The sequence below is a fragment of the Aegilops tauschii genome, chromosome 1 (genome assembly GCF_002575655.3).
Source record: "Aegilops tauschii subsp. strangulata cultivar AL8/78 chromosome 1, Aet v6.0, whole genome shotgun sequence".
NCBI classification, from domain to species: domain Eukaryota; kingdom Viridiplantae; phylum Streptophyta; class Magnoliopsida; order Poales; family Poaceae; genus Aegilops; species Aegilops tauschii.
This window is the reverse complement of record NC_053035.3, coordinates 405649877-405674250: the sequence shown is the minus strand read 5'-3', so window position 1 is coordinate 405674250 and position 24374 is coordinate 405649877. Positions and strand designations below refer to the sequence as shown.

Here is a 24374-nt window from a genome sequence, read left to right as displayed (position 1 = left end):
ATGAAGATGAGCTTGTAAGTGTGTATGACAAAGAAAATCATGTTATTGAAGTAGGCGAGTTGTTCCCAAGCATGAAGGAGTTTAGGATGTGTTTCAAGACTTATGCAGTCAAACATGAGTTTGATGCCAAGATTATGTGGACTGATAGAAAGAAATTTTATGCAAGGTGCAGAGGTTTTAATGGAAGCGTCAGGCCTTGCAAGTGGTACATATCTGCTAGAATTCAACCTGATGGAAGTACCATTAGGGTTAATCAAATCCCAAATCCACATACTTGTATTACAAGTTCACAGAGAGTATCAACCATGACATCACAACTTTGGATTGCAGAAAAGGTCACTCCAATATTAGCCAAGAAACCAAACACTACAACAAAGAAACTTAAAGTGGACTTGGAAAAGCAGTACCCCGTTAAGGTGAAGTATACCACAGTGTGGAAAGCAAAACAGAGGGCAATGAAAGAATTATATGGTGATTGGGAAAATACTTTTTAGGATGCTTTATAACTTCAAAGCAGAGGTGGAAAAGAGGTCACCTGGCAATGTTGTGGAGATAGATACTGAGGTAACATAGGATGGTAGAGTTCTTTTCTCCAAGTTCTTTATGGCTTTAAAGCCTTGCATAGATGACTTCAAAGCAGGGTGCCGTCCATATTTGAGCATAGACTCATCTTTTTTGACAGGCAAATGGAATGGTCAATTGGCAGCATGCAATGCTTTAGATGGACACAACTGGATGTTCCCTGTTGCTATTGGTTTGTTTCAGTCAGAGACAGAAGTTTCATGCACATGGTTCATGATGTAGTTGAAAAGATGCATAGGGCCAGTGTCACCTTTGGCAGTACACACAGATGCATGTAAAGGGCTAGAAAATGCAGTGAAGAATATTTTTCCTCATTGTGAGCAGAGGGAGTGCTTTGGCCATATGTGGATGAATTTGATCAAAACATTCAGTGGGGAAGAATTTGGGAGAATGTGGCCAGTAGCAAGATCTTACACCAAACAAACACATTCATATCATCTTGATAAGATAAAAGCATGCAGTGAGTTTGGTCCATGGTTGAACACCTATCATTCTCTATTGTGGTACAGGTCAGGATTTAACAGTGCCATCAAGTGTGATCATATCAACAATAACTTGGCAGAAAGTTTTAACAACAAGATAAAGCAGTTAAAGAACTTGCCTGTGCATGACATGGTTGACCAGATCAGGATCATGATCATGCGCATGTGGGAATTGAGAAGAAGGATTGGTGGTTGTCTGCAAGGGGATAAGCTTCCTGCAGTGGTACAACAAGTGGTGAACAGGAGTAGGAATCTTACACATTTTTCTGTTGAAAAATCTTCATTGTGGGGTGCTGAAGTTAGAGATACCAAGACTGGAAGGAGGCATGTTGTTAACACTGAGTTGCATGACTGCACTTGCCTCGAGTGGCAACACACCGAGAAACCTTGTGACCATGCCATAATTTTCTTGGCCTCCCAACCCAAGATAAACATGCACCCATACTTGCATGAATACTACTCAGTGGCAAGATTCAAGGCTGCATATGCAACTCCAATTCCAGCACTTACAGATCAGTCTCAATGGCCTGAAGTGGAAATTGAATTTTCCATGTGTCCTCCTCTAACAAAAAGAAAAGATGGTAGGCCTAAAGAGAGTAGATTCAAGGCATGGTTTGAGAAAGGTGGGAGTAGTAAAAAGGGGAAGGGGAAGAAGGATGCAAAGCTAAAAAGGTCCCAAAAAGGTAACAAAAATAGATGCAAGCTATGCCAGGAACTTGGGCACCGAAAAGGATCTCCAAAATGTCGTTACACTCCTGAAAGGCCAAAGTATGTTTATGTTTGTCTTTTTTTAATTTGGTTGTTGTATTTAATTACTAGTCAAATTACAAGCTTTGTTTTCCAGGAGGAAGCGTGGAGGTCAACCCCTTGTTGTTGAAGATTGCTGGGCAATCAAAAAGGCAAGAATCAATGGTTGTAGAAAAAAGAGAAGTTATGGTGATGAACCGGAGTTGGATGATGCTGCGGTGCAAAATGAGCAAGAGTTGGATGATGTTGCGGTGCAAAATGAGCAAGAGTTGGATGGTGTTGTGTTGCAAAATGAGGCAGTCTGTGATCTTGTGATGCATCATGACCAACATTTGGATGATGATGTGGTGCAGAATGTGATGCAAACTGAAGTTGTTGTGACAGATGTTCTGCAAACTGAAACTGAAATTGAAGATGTTCTGCAAACTGAAGCTGTTGCGGCAGATGAGATGCAAACTGAGCCTATATTGCATGTTGTATTACCAATTGAAGCTATTGGATTTGTTGTGCAAACTGAGCCTCATGTAGATGTTGTGGTGCCAACTCCAGCTGTCCTAGCTAGTCCAGTTATGAAAATCAAGCGAGGTGTCGTACAATCAAAAAGTGGTAAGAAGAAGAAGAAATCGAGTGCTAAGAAGAAGTGAAAACTTCATTTGTCAAACTTGTGTAATGGTGATGTGTGTTGTAGAATAATAAACTTGCATCAATTTGTGTAAACTGGTATTTGTGTAATGCTATTTAAATTCTGGCCGAATTTCAAATTTGACCCAAGATTCAAGTTTGACCCAAAATTCAAATTCAAATTTGCTTAGTATGTGGTATTGATGGTACAATGCTTTAATATTAGTGTGCATGTTAAGCGATCAATCTGAGCACTTATTGTTGATGTGAAAAACTTGCCTCAATGAGCTCCGAAGCTAGGCTAAACACCCCATTCCTAAGCAAAAAAATTCGACCTTTTATAAATGGGCCAAAAATCAAAACTTGACATCTAGTGTGCAAATATAGGGTCCATGCCAAATATAGGATCATTTGGATAAACTATGACAAGCTTAGCCCTAAACCCTAGCTTGAATCACATGCAACCTCGTTCATGATAGCTATGTTGTGTGAAGGGTTTTTCATGAAAATACCCCATAGACCAAGTTTCTTATTTTTTTCCAGCAACTCACTCATATAATATGATGATGGATGAAAGTTTCATATTTTTATGATTTTTTTGAATTAGTTATGCTCAACCCTAGCCCTCAAAACCCTCTCAAAACCCTCTCAAAACCCCTCATAACCCCTCATAACCCCTCATAACCCCATCTGAAACCCCGCATCCTCCCGAGCCGCTAGATCTCTGTTAGTGAACGGTCTGGATCAGGCGCTAGGGCCACGTCACTGATCCGTGTGATGCTCTGTGATTGGCTGCATTGGACAACGCTGGATAAACCCCCCCCCCCCTCTTCTCTGGATCGCTGGATCACTACGCGTTCAACGGTGTGGATCAGCATGCAGTGCCACGTCAGCGATCCACGGGCTATGCTCTGATTTGCTGTAGTGTTTTTTAGAGGATGCAGTGCCATGCAATAGCCGTTGCCCTTATTTTTTACGATGCGTGCGCTAGCTGTTGGGCTCTGGTAAAAGAAGCCCACCCGTTAGACCTTTGGACCGAACGTTGCCTCCTCTAGCCAGGCCCTAGCCAGCAGGCTACATTTCCATGCATGCATGGCGGCACACGCAGAGAAAATGGGGCAGGCCTGTCCCCTTGACCCACGACGGCACAAACGTGTGCGGGACGTCGCAACATGGCAATTGATGCACGGGATAGAAGACCGGGCAGGCGTCACCCCGTGACCAGCGACCAATGGCACAGACGCGTCGCATCCTGGCTATTGATCCAGTGTTTGATGGCACCTTGGTTTCCCACGCTCGTGTACACACCTCGATGGGGCGCCACCAAACGCTGCCCGCTCATTAATTCCACCCGGTGAAAACCACATCGCACTTGGGCTATTTAAGCCGCACCTATCGTCTTCCTCTCCCTCCTCATCCATACCCCCTACCCCATTCTCTCCCATCTTCCCTCCTTCTTCCTTCTTCTCCACAAACCAAACCCGATCGAGCCACCATGCAGTTCACCGGGGCTACCTACAGTGTGCTGCCCACCTTCCCCGAGAGGCTCTACCCTGTTGGGGAACATAGTAATTTCAAAAAAATTCCTACGCACACGCAAGATCATGGTGATGCATAGCAACGAGAGGGGAGAGTGTTGTCCACGTACCCTCGTAGACCGACAGCGGAAGCGTTATCACAACACGGTTGATGTAGTCGTATGTCTTCACGATCCGACCGATCAAGTACCGAACGCCCGGCACCTCCGAGTTCTACACACGTTTAGCTCGATGACGTCCCTCGAACTCCAATCCAGCCGAGTGTTGAGGGAGAGTTTCGTCAGCACGACGGCGTGGTGACGATGATGATGTTCCACCGACACAGGGCTTCGCCTAAGCTCCGCAACGGTATTATCGAGGTGTAATTTGGTGGAGGGGGCACCGCACACGGCTAAGAGATCTCAAGGATCAATTGTTGTGTCTCTGGGGTGCCCCCTGCCCCCGTATATAAAGGAGCAAGGGAGGAGGAGGCCGGCCCTAGGAGGGGGCGCACCAACTGTGGAGTCCTACTAGGACTCCCTAGTCCTAGTAGGATTCCACCTCCCATATGGAATAGGAAAAGAGGAAGGGAAAAAGAGAAGGAAGGAAGGGGGCGCCCCCCTTCCCTAGTCCAGTTCGGACCAGACCAAGGGGAGGGGTGCGGCCACCCTTGAGGCCCTTTTCCTTCTTTCCCGTATGGCCCAATAAGGCCCAATACGAATTCCCGTAACTCTCCGGTACTCCGAAAAATACCCGAATCACTCGGAACCTTTCCGAAGTCCGAATATAGTCGTCCAATATATCGATCTTTACGTCTCGGCCATTTCGAGACTCCTCGTCATGTCCCCGATCTCATCCGGGACTCCGAACTCCTTCTGTACATCAAAACTCAATAAAACTGTCATCGTAACGTTAAGCGTGCGGACCCTACGGGTTCGAGAACTATGTAGACATGACCGAGACACGTCTCCGGTCAATAACCAATAGCGGGACCTGGATGCCCATATTGGCTCCCACATATTCTACGAAGATATTTATCGGTCAGACCGCATAACAACATACGTTGTTCCCTTTGTCACCGGTATGTTACTTGCCCGAGATTTGATCGTCGGTATCTCGATACCTAGTTCAATCTCGTTACCGGCAAGTCTCTTTACACGTTCCGTAATACATCATCTCGTAACTAACTCATTAGTGACAATGCTTGTAAGGCTTATAGTGATGTGCATTACCGAGTGGGCCCAGAGATACCTCTCCGACAATCGGAGTGACAAATCCTAATCTCGAAATACGCCAACCCAACAAGTACCTTTGGAGACACCTGTAGATCACCTTTATAATCACCCATTTACGTTGTGACGTTTGGTAGCACACAAAGTGTTCCTCCGGTAAACGGGAGTTGCATAATCTCATAGTCATAGGAACATGTATAAGTCATGAAGAAAGCAATAGCAACATACTAAACGATCGAGTGCTAAGCTAACGGAATGGGTCAAGTCAATCACGTCATTCTCCTAATGAGGTGATCTCGTTAATCAAATGACAACTTATGTCTATCCCTTTGCCAGATTTCATAAAATGCGGCAATTGCTAACATGATTCGGACAGACTTAAGCATAGATACGAGTGAGAAACTCTCATCGTAGTCAACATCATGAACTTGTCGAAAACCTTTTTGCGACAATTCTAGCTTTGTAGATAGTGACACTACTATCAGCGTCCGTCTTCCTCTTGAAGATCCATTTAATCTCAATGGCTCACCGACCATTGGGCAAGTCAATCAAAGTCCATACTTTGTTCTCATACATGGATCTCATCTCAGATTTCATGGCCTCAAGCCATTTTGTGGAATCTGGGCTCACCATCGCTTCTTCATAGTTCGTAGGTTCGTCATGGTCAAATAACATGACCTCCAGAACAGGATTACCGTACCACTCTGGTGTGGATCTCACTCTGGTTTACCTACGAGTTTTGGTAGTAACTTGATCTGAAGTTACATGATCATCATCATTAACTTCCTCACTAATTGGTGTAGGAGTCACAGGAACAGATTTCTGTGATGAACTACTTTCCAATAAGGGAGCAGGTACAGTTACCTCATCAAGTTCTACTTTCCTCTCACTCACTTCTTTCGAGAGAAACTCCTTCTCTAGAAAGGATCCATACTAAACAACGAATGTCTTGCCTTCGGATCTGTGATAGAAGGTGTACCCAACTGTCTCCTTTGGGTATCCTATGAAGACACATTTCTCCGATTTGGGTTTGAGCTTATCAGGATGAAACTTTTTTCACATAAGCATCGCAACCCCAAACTTTAAGAAATGACAACATTGGTTTCTTGCCAAACCACAGTTCATAAGGCGTCGTCTCAACGGATTTTGATGGTGCCCTATTTAACGTGAATGTAGCTGTCTCTAATGCATAACCCCAAAACGATAGTGGTAAATTGGTAAGAGACATCATAGATTGCACTATATCCAATAAAGTACGGTTATGACGTTCAGACACACCATTACGCTGTGGTGTTCCAGGTGACGTGAGTAGTGAAACTATTTCACATTGTTTTAACTGAAGGCCAAACTCGTAACTCAAATATTTTACCTCTGCGATCATATCGTAGAAACTTTTATTTTCTTGTTATGATGATTTTGAACTTCACTCTGAAATTCTTTGAACTTTCCAAATGTTTCAGACTTTGTGTTTCATCAAGTAGATATACCCATATCTGCTCAAATCATCTGTGAAGGTCAGAAAATAATGATACCTGCTATGAGCCTCAATATTCATCGGACCACATACATATGTATGTATGATTTCCAACAAATCTGTTGCTCTCTCCATAGTTCCGGAGAACGGCGTTTCAGTCATCTTGCCCATGAGGCACGGTTCGCAAGCATCAAGTGATTCATAATCAAGTGATTCCAAAATCCCATCAGTATGGAGTTTCTTCATGCGCTTTACACCAATATGACCTAAACGGCAGTACCACAAATAAGTTGCACTATCATTATTAACTTTGCATCTTTTGGCTTCAATATTATGAATATGTGTATCACTACGATCGAGATCCAACAAACCATTTTTCATTGGTGTGTATGACCATAAAGGTTTTATTCATGTAAACAGAACAACAATTGTTCTCTAACTTAAATGAATAACCGTATTGCAATAAACATGATCAAATCATATTCATGCTCAACGCAAACACCAAATAACACTTATTTAGTTTCAACACTAATCCCGAAAGTACAGGGAGTGTGCGATGATGATCATATCAATCTTGGAACTACTTCCAACACACATCGTCACCTCCCGTTTCGAGTTACTACTCTTAGCAACTGAACCAGTATCAATTACCGAGGGGTTGCTATACACACTAGTAAAGTACACATCAATAATCTGTATATCAAATATACCTTTGTTCACTTTGCCATCCTTCTTATCCACCAAATAGTTGGGGTAGTTCCGCCTCCAGTGACCAGTTCCTTTGCAGTAGAAACACTTAGTCTCAGGCTTAGGTACAGACTTGGGCTTCTTCACTTGAGTAGCAACTTGCTTGCCGTTCTTTTGAAGTTCCCCTTCTATCCCTTTGCCCTTTTCTTGAAACTAGTGGTCTTGTTAACCATCAACACTTGATGTTTTTCTTGATTTCTACCTTCGTCGATTTCAGCATCACGAAGAGCTCGGGAATTACTTTCGTCATCCCTTGCATACCATAGTTCATCACGAAGTTCTACTAACTTGGTGATGGTGACTAGAGAATTCTGTCAATCACTATTTTATCTGGAAGATAAACTCCCACTTGATTCAAGCGATTGTAGTACCCAGACAATCTGAGCACATGCTCACTAGTTGAGCGATTCTCCTCCATCTTTTTGCTATAGAACTTGTTGGAGATTTCATATCTCTCAACTCGGGTATTTGCTTGAAATATTAACTTCAACTCCTGGAACATCTCATATGGTCCATGACGTTCAAAACGTCTTTGAAGTCCCGATTCTAAGACGTTAAGCATCGTGCACTAAACTATCAAGTAGTCATCATATTGAGCTAGCCAAATGTTCATAACGTCTGCATCTGCTCCTGCAATAGGTCTGTCACCTAGCGGTGCATCAAGGACATAATTTTTCTGTGCAGCAATGAGGATAATCCTCAAATCACGGATCCAATCCGCATCTTTGCTACTAACATATTTCAACATAATTTTCTCTAGGAACATATCAAAAAATAAAAACAGGGAAGCAACAACGCGAGCTATTGATCTACAACATAATTTGCAAAATACTATCAGGACTAAGTTCATGATAAATTTAAGTTCAATTAATCATATTACCTAAGAAATCCCACTTAGATAGACATCCCTCTAATCCTCTAAGTGATCACGTGACCCATATCAACTAAACCATGTCCGATCATCACGTGAGATGGAGTAGTTTCAACGGTGAACATCACTATGTTGATCATATCTACTATATGATTCACGCTCGACCTTTCGGTCTCCGTGATCCGAGGCCATCTCTGTTATATGCTAGGCTCGTCAAGTTTAACCTGAGTATTCCGCGTGTGCAACTGTTTTGCACCCGTTGTATTTGAACATAGAGCCTATCACACCCGATCATCACGTGGTGTCTCAGCACGAAGAACTTTCGCAACGGTGCATACTCAGGGAGAACACTTATACTTTGATAATTTAGTGAAGGATCATCTTATAATGCTACCGTCAAACAAAGCAAGATAAGATGCATAAAGGATTAACATCACATGCAATCAATATAAGTGATATGATATGGCCATCATCATCTTGTGCTTGTGATCTTCATCTCCGAAGCACCGTCATGATCACCATCATCACCGGCGCGACACCTTGATCTCCATCGTAGCATCGTTGTCGTCTCGCCAACTTATTGCTTTTACGACTATCGCTACCGCTTAGTGATAAAGTAAAACTATTACATGGCGATTGCATCTCATACAATAAAGCGACAACCATATGGCTCCTGCCAGTTGCCGATAACTCGATTACAAAACATGATCATCTCATACAACACATTATATCACATCATGTCTTGACCATATCACATCACAACATGCCCTGCAAAAACAAGTTAGACATCCTCTACTTTGTTGTTGCATATTTTACGTGGCTGCTACGGGCTTAGCAAGAACCGTTCTTACCTACGCATCAAAACCACAACGATAGTTTGTCAAGTTGGTGCTGTTTTAACCTTCGCAAGGACCGGGCGTAGCCACACTCGGTTCAACTAAAGTGAGAGAGACAGACACCCGCCGGTCACCTTTAAGCAACGAGTGCTCGCAACGGTGAAACCAGTCTCGCGTAAGCGTACGCGTAATGTCGGTCCGGGCCGCTTCATCTCACAATACCGTTGAACCAAAGTATGACATGCTAGTAAGCAGTATGACTTATATCGCCCACAACTCACTTGTGTTCTACTCGTGCATAGCATCAACGCATAAAACCAGGCTCGGATGCCACTGTTGGGGAACGTAGTAATTTCAAAAAAATTCCTACGCACACGCAAGATCATGGTGATGCATAGCAACGAGAGGGGAGAGTGTTGTCCACGTACCCTCGTAGACCGACAGCGGAAGCGTTATCACAACGCGGTTGATGTAGTCGTATGTCTTCACGATCCGACCGATCAAGTACCGAACGCACGGCACCTCCGAGTTCTACACACGTTCAGCTCCATGACGTCCCTCGAACTCCGATCCAGCCGAGTGTTGAGGGAGAGTTTCGTCAGCACGACGGCGTGGTGACGATGATGATGTTCCACCGACGCAGGGCTTCGCCTAAGCTCCGCAACGGTATTATCGAGGTGTAATTTGGTGGAGGGGGGCACCGCACACGGCTAAGAGATCTCAAGGATCAATTGTTGTGTCTCTGGAGTGCCCCCTGCCCCCGTATATAAACGAGCAAGGGAGGAGGAGGCCGGCCCTAGGAGGGGGCGCACCAAGTGTGGAGTCCTACTAGGACTCCCTAGTCCTAGTAGGATTCCACCTCCCATATGGAATAGGAAAAGAGGAAGGGAAAAAGAGAAGGAAGGAAGGGGGCGCCCCCCTTCCCTAGTCCAATTCGGACCAGACCAAGGGGAGGGGTGCGGCCACCCTTGAGGCCCTTTTCCTTCTTTCCCGTATGGCCCAATAAGGTCCAATACGAATTCCCGTAACTCTCCGGTACTCCGAAAAATACCCGAATCACTCGGAACCTTTTCGAAGTCCGAATATAGTCGTCCAATATATCGATCTTTACGTCTCGGCCATTTCGAGACTCCTCGTCATGTCCCCGATCTCATCCAGGACTCCGAACTCCTTCGGTACATCAAAACTCAATAAAACTGTCATCGTAACGTTAAGCGTGCGGACCCTACGGGTTCGAGAACTATGTAGACATGACCGAGACACGTCTCCGGTCAATAACCAATAGCGGGACCTGGATGCCCATATTGGCTCCCACATATTCTACGAAGATATTTATCGGTCAGACCGCATAACAACATACGTTGTTCCCTTTGTCACCGGTATGTTACTTGCCCGAGATTTGATCGTTGGTATCTCGATACCTAGTTCAATCTCGTTACCGGCAAGTCTCTTTACTCGTTCCGTAATACATCATCTCGTAACTAACTCATTAGTGACAATGCTTGCAAGTCTTATAGTGATGTGCATTACCGAGTGGGCCCAGAGATACCTCTCCGACAATCGGAGTGACAAATCCTAATCTCGAAATACGCCAACCCAACAAGTACCTTTGGAGACACCTGTAGAGCACCTTTATAATCACCCATTTACGTTGTGACGTTTGGTAGCACACAAAGTGTTCCTCCGGTAAACGGGAGTTGCATAATCTCATAGTCATAGGAACATGTATAAGTCATGAAGAAAGCAATAGCAACATACTAAACGATCGGGTGCTAAGCTAACGGAATGGGTCAAGTCAATCACGTCATTCTCCTAATGAGGTGATCTCGTTAATCGAATGACAACTTATGTCTATGGCTAGGAAACATAACCATCTTTGATTAACGAGCTAGTCAAGTAGAGGCATACTAGTGACACTCTGTTTGTCTATGTATTCACACATGTATTATGTTTCCGGTTAATACAATTCTAGCATGAATAATAAACATTTATCATGATATAAGGAAATATATAATACTTTATTATTGCCTCTAGGGCATATTTCCTTCATACCCTACCAGAGTCCGGGTGGAGAACACCCTACGGGTGTGGGCGATCTCGAGGTGGAGGGGGGCAAGGGGGCTGACCGAGTTCTTCTTCTCCGCCGGCTATCGCCACCTCCCGAGGGGCTCTCCGTTCATGTTTCGAGTCAAAGAGGTCAGTAACAATGGCTATGCTATCGGGCTCATCGTGAGGTTCACCAACCCCTTTGACGCCTAGTACCTCCTCGGCCGTGTTTTCTGGTGTGGATGCGGGTTCATTGTATTCACTATGTACAATATCTTCACCGACTTCAACAACGCCTTCCCCGCTCATGAGCACATGCACACCCTCCCGTACCCCACCGATGACGACGAGTGAAGGAGTTGGCCATGGAGGAGACGAGTTGGCCATGGAGGAGTTGTCCTTGGAGCCCTGGAGCAAGCAAGCAAGCCGGTGGTGTTTTATCTTATCTAGGGTGTCCTTTTATTATTGTCGTGTTGGGTTGAACTATGAACTATCTATATAAGTTGTAATGGTACTATGTATGTCGTGCTTGGGACCCGTTTATCTATCTTTAATGTGGTACTATCTAGCTCATGCAATGCTACTACTTATGCTACTATATTGTGATGTGTTCTATCTGTCTTTTTTCTATCTAGTTGATATTGGTCAGTTGATATATATCGTGGTGTGCTGCACGTGTGCATGCATGTATCTAGGCCCTGGCTAATAGGGTCACCCTAGCTAGTAGGTGTAGGGTGCAAATTTTTGTGCAACCACGGACATGCAACTGAAATGCCCCAAAAAAAATATTTCTGTGCTCCTAAAAATATTGGTGTGAATTTTACCTCTGGCCATTATTTTTAGAGCAAAATATGAACATTTTCTTGGACCAATTTCAAGCGAATTTTAACTTGATCATTTCTAGAAATGTTTTCTGAGGCTTTCACATATCCCCATCAAATTTGGGTTTCATGGAGCCATAGACATGCATAAAAAGAATCACAAAACAATAGTGGACAAGCAACAAATATGTAAAGAAAAACAAAAAAGTACAATACATACGGCCCAACATTTATTCGACACAAAAATTTGGCTAAAGAAAAAACAAGTAAAGAAGTATATGTTTGTTAAAGGTTTATTTGCCGAAGCAACATTTTATTTTTGAGGTTTAAGTCGAAGCATTTTTTTTAAACATGAGCGCCTCTATGCTATAAAACTGGGCTGGTGGCCCTACGCGGGTGGGCTTGTCTCAATTTGGGCCTGGTTATTTTCTCACGGCCCAACATCTATTTGGCAGCAAGATTTGTTTTTCTGAATCTGGGGGGTGTGCTGAAGAACAAGAACAGAGCATGAACACTGGATATCTCTGCTTCGATTCAGTTACAAGAGCTTGGCATGGCGCACATATCACATTCTATTACCAGAATATCATTGGGTCTGAATATCATTACCAGAATTCAGGCTTTGCTTCACACAAATTCAAATTCAGCTAACAAATGATCCCTGACTTACTGAAACTACTAGCTAGACACAATAACTGAAACTAGGGACCCCTAACTCTGAAACTAGCTTGACAAACATACTGAAACTGTAACAATTTCTAGTGATTGATGAACATCAAGTAAAAGAAACCCATAGCAATGACACAACAACAAAATGCTCCAGCCATCATATTTGCTTGCTGCTTCAAATCGATCAGCTGCTTTAGTTGCTTGCCCATTTTCTTCAATTCACACTTCAGCACTGTCCATCATCGGATCGTCTCTGTCCACCAAATGTGAGGCGTGTTCCACACCAAGCTGCCCCCCAAAATTGAAATTGAGCTCTTGTGTTGAAGCCTCGAATTTCAACCTCTCAACTTACTCATCGAGCCACTCGAAATGTCCACATTTCTTCAGAACCTGAAAAACAGGGTAAACAGGGGTCGACGGCGGCATGAACCCTAGATCAGATCCACCGCCCAAATTCGACGGAAAAATAAAGAAATCGATCCAGCTGCTTAGTGCGGTACACGGATCTAACCTGCCCCGGTTGTGGCTTGCTCAAGCATTTGATGAACTCGCGCCCACGGTTGCCATTTTCCTCCTTCACACAAGTTAAACGCTTCAGAGGCTCCATGCGCGGGCAATCGTGGCATCTTGTCAACGGCACTGGACCGTAGTGCAGCCATGATTGGCAGGAGGCCGAAGTTGAGCGAGACATCACTTGCCGGCGGCACACTCGCCGGCGGCGCGCTTCGTTGCCGGAGAAGAGGAAGAACAAGGTGGGGGAAAGGGGAAAGGGGAAGGGTAGGCAATGGGGGGTGGGCTGGCTCGGGCTCGTGGATGGCTCGGGTCGGGGCATGCTTATGTGGATAAGCTGTGGATCCCGCACGCATGTGAGTAAGTGGTGGGTCCCACATTCATGTGGATAACTGATGGGCCAAACCACTAACCCCTTATGTTTTGCATTTCATGGTTAAACAGGGCCATGTCGCATTGGAGCTATTGTTGGCTCAAATAGGTCGCATCAGAGATATTTTCGTCAACTATGTCGCCCCTCATCCAATTCATCTCAAAGACGTCGCACAGGGGCTATTGGCCCCTTAGCTATATTGTGAGCCACAGCAAAATTCTCAGCTCGATCCACGAGCGGTAAAATCCATATTCACTCCCCATAAGAAAACAACTATCTTTGCAAGACACCAAGTTTTTTAACCTGATGTACACGACTGGTAATCTATGAAACATATTAGCCTGTACCTGCTCACATGGGAACACAACAAAAGCGGAGCATGAGGCAAAAGAATGGAATAATGCAATAGCATTTACGCAATGAACTGATGATATGCGTAACTGCATGTCTAAGAAACTAGTAGCTTAAAGAGGGAAAAAGAGACTACGAAAAAAGAAGAGATTAATGTCACATTCATTATAAGCAGAAAAGAGAAGCACATGGTATGTGTGTTAAAAATGAGAGTTGTGCACCATGACCTTATTTAACATGTAGTTATGGTATGAATGAACAACAACTAAGTTCTGATAGTCTGATGCAAATGCATTCCCCAGAAACACAAATTGGTAGGTGCAACCAACAAGACATGCATAATATTCCTAGTTAGCGTCTCTTTAGCCTTTATGTTAAAATAAAAACTAAAAAAAACAGTAGCAAAAGTGCAGCTGTATTTATTAGACATGTTTCCTTTGTAACTGAATTATATTGTTTTGTCCTGAAACACTAGACCACCCGAAATTTGCATAGCGCTCAAATGGCTAGCCAAAATCACTCCAAGTAGGGCATCCAATCATAGGCATGAGAATGCCAACAGTGATAAATCTACTGATCAGGGTAGAAGGCACATATTTTTCCTACAATACTATTAAAAACAGTCTGGAATTCGACAGTGAAAGTATGCAACCCTCATGTTAGCTTTACCCGAAACCATCACATCAAAGTGCAGTAACAAACTTGATTTTGTTGGCGAGAGAGAAAATCACCTTGATCTTCTTCACTCATCCAACTCACACAACTCTCCCATCACTCATCCAACTCACACTACTCTCCCATCATCCATACAACTTGAAACCAAACCAAAGCCAACACCAAAACAGCAAACTGAACTTCCATTGCTTGAGAGTTATGCTTCCTCATTGCCGTGTCCAGCTTCACTTGATGATTCAGCCACAACACCAGCCACCGCTAAACAAAGAAACAATTATCAGTACGATGAGAAATCACCTTACGGTCTACACTCGCTACTTTTATCTGTGACACTAACTGAAATGTGTTACAGTAATAAACATTTATACACAAATTACAACTAGGAGAGAACATATAAAACATAGGTAAGGTAGTACCTGGTGGATAGTAGAAGCTAACATAGGGAAAGAGGGACCATCTAACATTTGGATGTTGATACAGCTTGCTCGAGAGCCTCTTCGAGCTTTGTGACTTGAGATCAATCATGTAGGTGCCAACTTTTGAGATTACAAAAATGATGCCAGTGCCCTCGACAGAGCCACCCAACTCTGGTGGTATCGAAAAATTGCCAAGGGGAAAAAGATCAGTCTTGAGGTCGATGTCTATCCGTTGCGTCCACGACGCTACTCCATCGGGATCCACCTCCCTCCACCAGACGGAGAGGCAGTAAAAGAACAGGTGTGTGATCCCCAGCCTGCCATCTTCCCCCACCATGAGGATAGGATTGTTGCTGGCACGCTCGACCTCTTCTTCCGGCAGAAGAATCTCCGACAGGCAAGACTTGCCCAGATCGTACTTGAGAATACTATCTTCAATAACCTCGTCATCCTGCTCCCGGAAAACGAGGAAATAGAGCGCGTCTCCAACCAGAACACTAGGCGAGTCATAGAAGTCGATTTCTTCCTCAAAAGGAGCAACGGCAGTTAAGGCCGGAGAGCACCAAGTACTCGTCTCGGACGAGTACGCGGACGCCGTGGCGACCCCCTCTTGTTCGTCAAGGGTGACAAAAACCACGACGAAGGGACCCGAATGGCAGTCACCGTGGATGCAGCTGTCCGCGGCACAGAGCAACGAGGCCTGCCATCTGCTCGCCCCCGACATTTCGGGGCGGCACAGTACCGTTTGGCCGCCCGTGATGGGGTCCCAGACGACGAAGGTCGGCTGATTGTCATCCTTGTACGAAAGGAGGACGCGGCCGTGGCGACAATCTTTCACGGAATATTGGTGCCTGTGGTCGGGACCGCGCGCGCGGAAATCCGTGGTGGGGAAGAACTCGGCGCGGGTTTTCGGCCAGTCGTGCAGGAAGCCGAGCATGGGAGGTCTTTGGTGGAAGTCGCCGTAGCGGCGGCGGAAGCCGTGGCTGGCGAGGAGGCGCGGAGGAGATTACCTGGCTCGTCCGGCAGGAGGCGGGTGAGGATCTCCTCCACGAGCTCCTCTATCTCGCCCAGCTCCCGCACCAGCCTCGGCGGCATCGTCGCGTGTGCCTGCGGTGCGGCCGCCGTATAGATTTTGGAGGATTTTGGGTGTTGGTACGGCCGCCGAATAGATTTTGGAGGATTTTGGGTGTTAGGGTTTGGAGTCGGGAGAGGACGAGTAGCAGTGAGGGGAATTTAGCAGGCGTCTCACACGATCTGTCGATCTGCTGTGCTGACACACTATATTTTCGTTTCACCCTCTAGTCCTTTAACTGTAACATATTTACCGACATATATGCAACTCAGCAGTCCAACGCTGGCCCTAATGTGGGATAGATGCGTCGTTTTGGACAGACCAATCTTGTTAGCTAAGAGCATCTACACCTGGACGTCTCAAACCCCATCTCAAACGCCCGAGCGGGCAGATTGACCACAAAAAACCATTCTAACTGGAGGCCTCAAATCGGCCTCAAACGTCGGGCCGATCAAAACCCCTCATATCCAGCCCAAATGTAGAGCGGATATGAGGCGGCCCGGGCGCGTTCGCCAAGTCCGCCCGGCCCACCTCTGGCCCATCGCGACCCCACAAATCCCTATCCGGATCAAGCCCTAGTCTCACTTCACTCCGCTCCGCTCCAATCCGTCAACTCCTGAGTTCTGGCGACCATGTCCAGCACCCGCAGCCACTCTGACGGCTTTGGCGATGATGATTGGGCGCCTTCCTTCGCGATGGTACTGGAGACGATGACGAGCTGGCCCTCCGCATCGCGGTGGAGCGCTCACGGGTGGACACGGGCGGCATCTCCGGTTCAGGTGCGATGCCAGCTTGTCGCCCACGGCCATAGAACCGATGCCGGTCCTTCACGCCCCGCGCGCGGATCTATGAGGGCAGCTCAATCGGCACCGCCCGTCCGTTGGCCTCCTTCACTGTCACGACCGGTTTTCCAATAAAAATATTTATTGAGAGACCGATCCCTTTTACGGACCAGTAGAGAAGAATTCCTTCTTACTGGTAGACAAAATCTTGATCACAGAAGAAAAAAACCAGGAGTACTGAATATAATACAAGGTTGAGCGGAGACTGCCCAACAATTTATTACATGCACACCATTAAAACATAATGGCGGATAGGGTGGCATAACTACTAACTCACGATAGGAGTGGTGGCGGAAATATCACAGCGATGTTGGTGATATGACTCCTGAAAACTAACAACTCTTCGAGTGTCGGAGTGAGGCTCTAGGAGACTTATTGCGGGTGGCGGAAGCGTATATAATACAAGTGACCAATATCCAGGATCGCACGGGACTGACTGGGATTCCTCTAGGCGTCGGACTCACTATCAAACTCTTCATCCATGAGATCGCCTTCGTCAACATCTGGCCAAATCAACAAGCCAGGTGAGTACTATGAAATTACTCGCAAGACAGTTCGGACTTAAGATATAACAAATGTAAACATGATGCATGAGAACAGATTAACAAGTGCAATCAGACATAGAGATAATAATGCATGGGAAATAAAAGAGAAGTCGGGCGGTAGTCCTCCCGAAATCCCAAAGTAAATACTGAGGGCCAAACGAGTGTCTGAATGACTCCTCGAGAGGAAAATGCAGAATAACAATGCCGCAGTCGGGCGTCAAGGCGACACCACATAAAGGGCTTATGATAGAAAATAAAAGACAGTGCGTGCCACAGTCGGACGTCTGAGTGACATCACATAAAGGGCTTATATTGAAAGTAAAAGACAAACATGCCACAGTCGGACGTCTGAGCGACATCACATAAAGGGCTTATATTGAAAGTAAAAGACAAACATGCCACAGTCGGACGTCTGAGCGACATCACATAAAGGGCTTATATTGAAAGTAAAAGACAAACATGCCACAGTCGGACGTCTGAGCGACATCACATAAAGGACTTATATTGAAAGTAAAAGACAAACATGCCACAGTCGGACGTCTGAGCGACATCACATAAAGGGCTTATATTCATAACTTAGTAGCTCATGAATTTAAATTATATCAAGAGAATAATCAGGCATGAGATAAACAACAGGGTTAGTCCATCCACAGGAATAATGTTTAACCAAGTTTACCACTCAAGATTGTTTACCGGGGATAATACCACGAGGACTTGACATAGATATGGGTTCACTGATCACGGTCCTTGACCATGGATACGCAGCCAACGGATTTCAGTAGTCACGGGGACTAGTTCCGTTTACGGTGTTTTGGAAGAAACACATCTAACCAGTACACACCCATTCAAAATTCCGAAGCCAGGAATCACCCTCGGCAATGTTCAAGAAAAACCTTGAGTCGGGGAGGCTACAACCTCGCGTAGCATGGGATCAAATTTCTATACGCGTGCTCTAAGGGGTGCCCCCTTCTCGGTCCCAACCGGAAACACCCATGCCCCCTAACTGGATGACTGGCTTTAATCCAGGGCCATGGAACCCTCATCCCGGCCCCTCTATTTGGTGTGTACACGGAAAGAGGTTACCAACTTACTAAACCGCATTCTGGCAGAAAACATGTGGTAGCACGGAAGGGGGAAGAACGATAACGTGACTCCGTCCATGTTAACGTCGGAATTTATCGGATGACGTAAGGCTGGCATGCTACAACAGTACCACCTTACTGCCCTTCATGTCACCACATGACTAGGCCATCTCTCAACAGAGATCATTGTAACTTCGGAACACACGGGTAGTTACCTCACATGCAACGAGATACTCACCGATGCTCATATGCCATGCACAACTATTCACGCAAACATGCAAAACACCTATCATATCAAAGGTTCAAACATGCTTGCCTGGTTCGGAGAAGTCGGAGTCTAGCTCGGTGAAGTTCGCGGCTCCGTCACCTCTTCCGGAACCTACGGTATAGCGAAAATGCATACTAACGTGAAAACCAACGCGTGCATAAAAGTTGTCTCAAGAATTTTCCAAATAAATCCTATAAAAAACTAGACAAAAATATAAGACTGTCAGAAAAAGAATCACTCAAAAATCACTTTTTATTAAAAAGTTATAAGAGTTTTAGTCCAGGGACTAATCTGTGATGAAACAGAAAATATCCAGGGACTTAACCGAGAAAACAGAAAACGGTTCGAAGAGAAACGCGCCAGCCCACAGAGAAAACGTACTTGCCCGAAGGCGCCAACAGAAAACGCTTCGGAGGAGAGAAAGAAGAGAGGCTGACGTGGGGGTCCCACATGTCAGGTTCAAATCCTCGCCGGCGCCCGAAGGCTGCGGTGGTCGCCGGCGTCGAACCACGGCGAGTTAGGGAGATCGGAGTGTACCAAGAGGTTCAGCGAGTCCTTCCGCGTCGGTGGGTGGTGGACTTGGTCGTCGGGGAGCACCACGTCGACGGCGACACTTTCTCCGGCGGACGGCGGCTCGGGCGATGGTGGAGAACTCCGGTGGGTGCTGCAAACTCCGAATTGAAGCGCGGGTCAGGAGCGTGGATGCACTAGAGAGCTACTGGCAAGAGCTGGGGGTTAGGGATGCACGCACGGGAGCGAATCGAGCTGGGTCCCGTGGCGGGTCGCGGCGGCCGGAGTTGAGGAAGAAGGCTCCCTCGGGGCTCTTCCAGTGCCTAGGCGGGGTGTTGGAGGTGTGCAGAGGTGGTGTGGGTTCGAGGTGGAGCTCGGGGCCTCTATTTATAGGCGGTTCGAGGGGGTGGCCGTGAACGGGATCGCTCCGGCGAGCAATTACGGCGAGGCAGTGGCTTGGCAAGGGGCTTAAGTGGCCAGGCAGCATCAGTGAGGTGTACTGGTGCCGTTCCCCCACTAATCCTGGTCGGTCTTGGCGTAATGGCGCCGGTCCACGGCGGGGTGGTTGTACGGGCACGGCGGCGGCAGAGAGCGCGCTCCGCGCCTGGCAGTTCACGACGAGGGTGGCAGCGCGCACTGGAGAGTGGAAGACCACGCGGTGGCCTCCGGTGGCTTGGGCGGCGCTGGACGGCGCCGTCTGCACTGCGCCTCTCTCTGGCGGCCGCAAAGCCGCCGCTGGCGTCGGTCACGGGGCGGCGCACCTCCTCCTGCTCGTCGCCGACGCCCGCAACCTTCCAGGCGCTCGTGCGGTGCAGAGGACAAGGGGGAGGGGACAGGAAGCACGGCGACGCCGGGGCACTGGCGAGATCGACAACGGACACTGAAGAAACGACAGTAGTTTCAGACACTGTTAACTGAACTTGACTGAACATTATAGAAACAGTGTCCAGTAGGTGTTCGATGAAATGATTTGACAAGAAGAAAAATTTTCCTGGAGCTGGGACTTGGTGAGGTGACCTCTCAATGCACCCAGAGGCTGCCTGATTTTTCTCAGATTTTTAGGAGAAGGATTTGAATGAATTTCATCAAATTTGCAAATCTGGTCCAAACTTGCAGCAAGTGTAGTTTGAAAATTTTGAACTGAAGACCAGTGGATCTTCATTGATCTTGGTTGAGGGTTCAAAGGACTAGCTAGGGAAATTAGTTTGGGGGCAAAAATCAAAACAGAAAGGGTAGCTCCTTTGTAAATCTCCAAGAGCTAGAATAGAAGGCAGAAATTGTTTTTGATAAGAAATAAAAGGAAATATTTATATAGAGAGGTTCAACTTGCTGGATTTGTAGTACATCATGATCCAAAGATGAGGAAAGGCTTATGAGAGGGGATTTTACACTTAGGTCATGGCAAGAGAGATTTTTGAAAGTGGAAAAGGATCATTCCAAAAGCCATAGGGCTTTTCAAAGGAATTTTTCAAAAGACATTTTTCCAAGTGAAAAGCATTTTGGTTTGAGTCCAAATAAAAGGGAAAACCTCCAAGACCAAAAAAATCAAGTCTTGGGTAAATCCAAATAAAACTCTTGCCATAAAGAAAATATTTTGAGAGGGAGGGTTCTCTTGAAGAAAAATTTAAATCACCTCCCTCAAGTCAAATAAAATTTTTGAAAAGGCCAAATAAATTTTGGGTGTCACATTCACCTCCGGCCGCTGCTGCGCGTGGGCAGCGGTGGGTTCTAGTGCCCGCTCCGTCGACACCGCGGATGCGCCCTCCGGAGTCGGCCGGGTTCGAGTGGCTGTGCAATCCTGCCGCCACCGCTGCATGATGCCAGTGGTGCCCGACGAGGTTGAGCGTCTCCTCTAGTGGGTGTACCGCCGATCACTTATGACAGTGGAGATGGAGGTCCGGCGGCTCCGGAGGATCGATGCCAAGGCGCTCCGGCTCGACATTCAGCAATCCGGACGGGAGGCGCCGGAGGCAGCGAGGGTGGCGAAGCTGAAGCGGAAGCAGGACCACATCGTTCGATGCTTGAAGGGCTACATCATCATCAACTCTTCCTCCTCCGATGACAGCGACGACAACGACGGTTCCGACGATGACGCACCTCCTACCGCGGGCGCATACAGCAGCGCCGGTGACTGGAAGGGCAAAGAGCCGGCGAGAAAGTGGTGAAGCTCATCCCTCTCTCCGTTTAGATAATCTAGCTCCTACTCCCTCCGTCCAAAAATACTTGTCATCAAAATGGATAAAATGGGATGTATTTAAAACTAAAATACGTCTAGATACATCTCCTTTTATCCATCTTGACGACAAATATTTCCGGACAGAGGGAGTACTATCTAGTTAGAATTTGCCAGGCGGTTGAACCGTGTGAATTATGCCCGTTGTGTGATCTTTTGGTAATTTTTATGCGAATTATGCCCATTTGCAATCGGTTATATGTCCGGTTCCTATCGATTTTGGCCGTTTGGTGATCTACGTAGTAGGTTGTATGATGCTGTATGGCTGTAGGGGTATGGATATGAGATACGTGGCTTTGGATGCGCCAAATGGGGACAACCCGGTCACTGTCTGGTGTGTCGGATTTGTCAAGTCTGGTTGTAGATGCTCTAAAATAAAAAAAAGTTCTTCCTCTAACTACTTACTTTATTTATATATATATATATATATTAATGTAGCGTATCAGATTAGGAACATATACCAATTGGACAATTTCTTTTGCGGGGTTTGGATAATTTTACCCTTGAGCTGCAATGATCTTTTGGAAAATTCACATGCATGCAATGGCAACTGCATCACTCGTCTCGCACCCGTCAGCCCCCCTACCCACGCGTATCCCTCAAGCGCATCTATAGATTTATCGCTACCGTTAGCCCACGCACTGTCGCTCATTCATGAATGAAAATGAGAGTTTTCGTGCCCAAATTTTCGTTCAAATTTCCTTCCACTACTAGAGTCTGGTTTTGTGCTGTGCTCCTAAACTTTGCCGAGTTCATTATATCGGAAACTCAGCAAATTTTGTGTTTGCCGAGTTTGATTCAAAATTGGACTCGACAGTGATAAGGAGTTCTAAAGAAACATGGCGATTTTTGTTCGTTCTCAAGGTTGCGAGCGTTGCGCCCGCAAAAAAAAAAGGGTGCCATCGCCCATTTCAAAGTCTACCACACCATTACAGTGAAGTGTTGCTGTACCATATGTTTTCATAATATAATGGTAGGATTTTTCATAAATATATACTTATACAGTCACAAAACATGCTGATTAAAGTTGTCCATCCTTAAAGAATACTTTTTATTTTCTTTTACTCTCTTGTGGTTGTCTCCTCAGATACATAATATAATAGTAGAAAACAAATTAAACGCAAACTTGAATTGGAAAGCCAACATTTGATCAAGCTGAGAGGAGGCAAATTCATTGGCCATTAATGCCACGGAATGCCTCTCAACAGGAAACGACATTTTCCATTTTGCAGAACTATAAAGGTGAAACCCTTAAACTTTTGTTAACTATCAACCACTTGGTTGACTTTTTTTAAGCGATGAGGATGAAAGAGAATTGCAGTTCTAACAACAAATATGAACTTGAGAAAGATCCATTCGAGAGGGTAACCTACACATACAGATGCCATCAACTCATTGCAGCTAAGTAGATCCTAAAAATGGCATGAAAGTATTGCAGGTTTGAACCGTTTCAGAGGGCCTCTATGAACACAAACGCCTATCTTTCTGGATGATTTCTATAGTTTTTGCCAGATTACTAAAGGAGTATCTCGTATTACACAAATGCATGTATATGTATAGGGTATATATGTAAGCTCACGAATTGGGGTAGATCTTCACAAAAAGAATTTCAACACATGTAAATGATCAATAGAGCATCCACACCACATAAGATCTTCATAGATATCCAGGTGATATTTCGAACCCAACTTACTGCAAATAGAATCTTGTTGTACATCTGTAGGAATAGTCGAATACAACATCAGTAACTTAAACAAACATCATTCAAGCAGTACCTCATCTTATATCAGTTCATGAGTACTAGCAACAAACGGGGAAATTTAGTCTACTCACATAATCCAAAAGCATACAGACTTTCAGATTCATGTTTTTACCCTGATTATCCGCATGCTTCTGTAACCATCGCGACAAGCACCTGCAAATTTAATTGTTTGATTACATGTCAAAGGGGTTGTATTTGAGGATATCTGAAATTTTATAGGATTTTTAGCAACCACACAGATCCCAACTTAATACTGATAATGTCATTCGAGCATCTCCAGATTTCATAGCTATTAAAATTCCAATTGTAGTGTTTAGTGAAACTCACAGAGAATATTAAAACTGGTATATTTGGCATGACATTTCTCAAATAATAGATGTGGTTGTAAATTGTTTTTACTTGGTTGTTGGACAGAATTATTTGTCGAATTAATTAGTAATCCGCTATTAACTTATTATTCATAGATATCATATCAACTATGTTCGCTGCCGGGTCACAAGAACTGATGGGATTCTGGGAAATTTCCAAACAATTTATCTAAATGTTTCTCAGGCACTGCTACTGGTGTTCACTCAATCTGCTGATAAACATGTAGTAGTCCAAAAAAGAAATCTCAGATTGTCCAATTTTATTATGCCTGGACTGGACGGAGCTTAGTAATTAGTAGCTTCAATCATCAAGAATTCTGATTGCCATCTTCAGCTAGCCCAGCTGGCTTAAGTACAACGTGTACCTAAGCCATATGGTTCTGTTTACGTCTTACTATATTTTTTTTCTGTTTTGTAGGTTTCTTGTAAATTACATCACAAGTAATGAGCTTCTTGCTTACCCTTCAGTCCTGACTATGTAGGATGATTTTGTACTTGATCTATCTTCTACTTTCTTTTATTTACAAGTAAATATAGTTTAATGAACCTTTTTTTTATTTGTTGGCACTACTGAGATATCTCCTTTCCTGGATAGGCGAGCTTTTTGATATCGTGAGATTCATAAGTTCAGTATTATGGACCATATGTGTAATATTCTGGGAGTCCTTGCTAGCTAATACTCATGCATTACATATTTATCTCTCTTTGATAGTCACAAGGGT

The 24374-nt window shown here is 45.2% G+C and overlaps 1 protein-coding gene across 1 annotated transcript; it reads right to left on the bottom strand.

The window, feature by feature from the left end:
* Positions 1–14458: 14458 nt before the first annotated feature.
* On the bottom strand, positions 14459–15973 carry LOC120968242 (uncharacterized). The gene is made up of 2 exons (XM_040394833.2): positions 14971–15973; positions 14459–14812 (listed from the first exon to the last, which is right to left on the bottom strand). The coding sequence occupies exons 1-2, from the start codon at positions 15905–15907 to the stop codon at positions 14751–14753; spliced, it is 999 nt and encodes a 332-aa protein (XP_040250767.1). The 5' UTR covers positions 15908–15973; the 3' UTR covers positions 14459–14750.
* Positions 15974–24374: the final 8401 nt, after the last annotated feature.

Excerpts from the sequence above, each read along its gene's own strand:
- LOC120968242 (XM_040394833.2), bottom strand. The coding sequence starts at position 15,907 with ATGCTCGGCTTCCTGCACGACTGGCCGAAAACCCGCGCCGAGTTCTTC. Across the intron at positions 14,813-14,970 it reads TAGCTTCTACTATCCACCAG|CGGTGGCTGGTGTTGTGGCT; the intron begins GTACTACCTTAC and ends TTCTTTGTTTAG.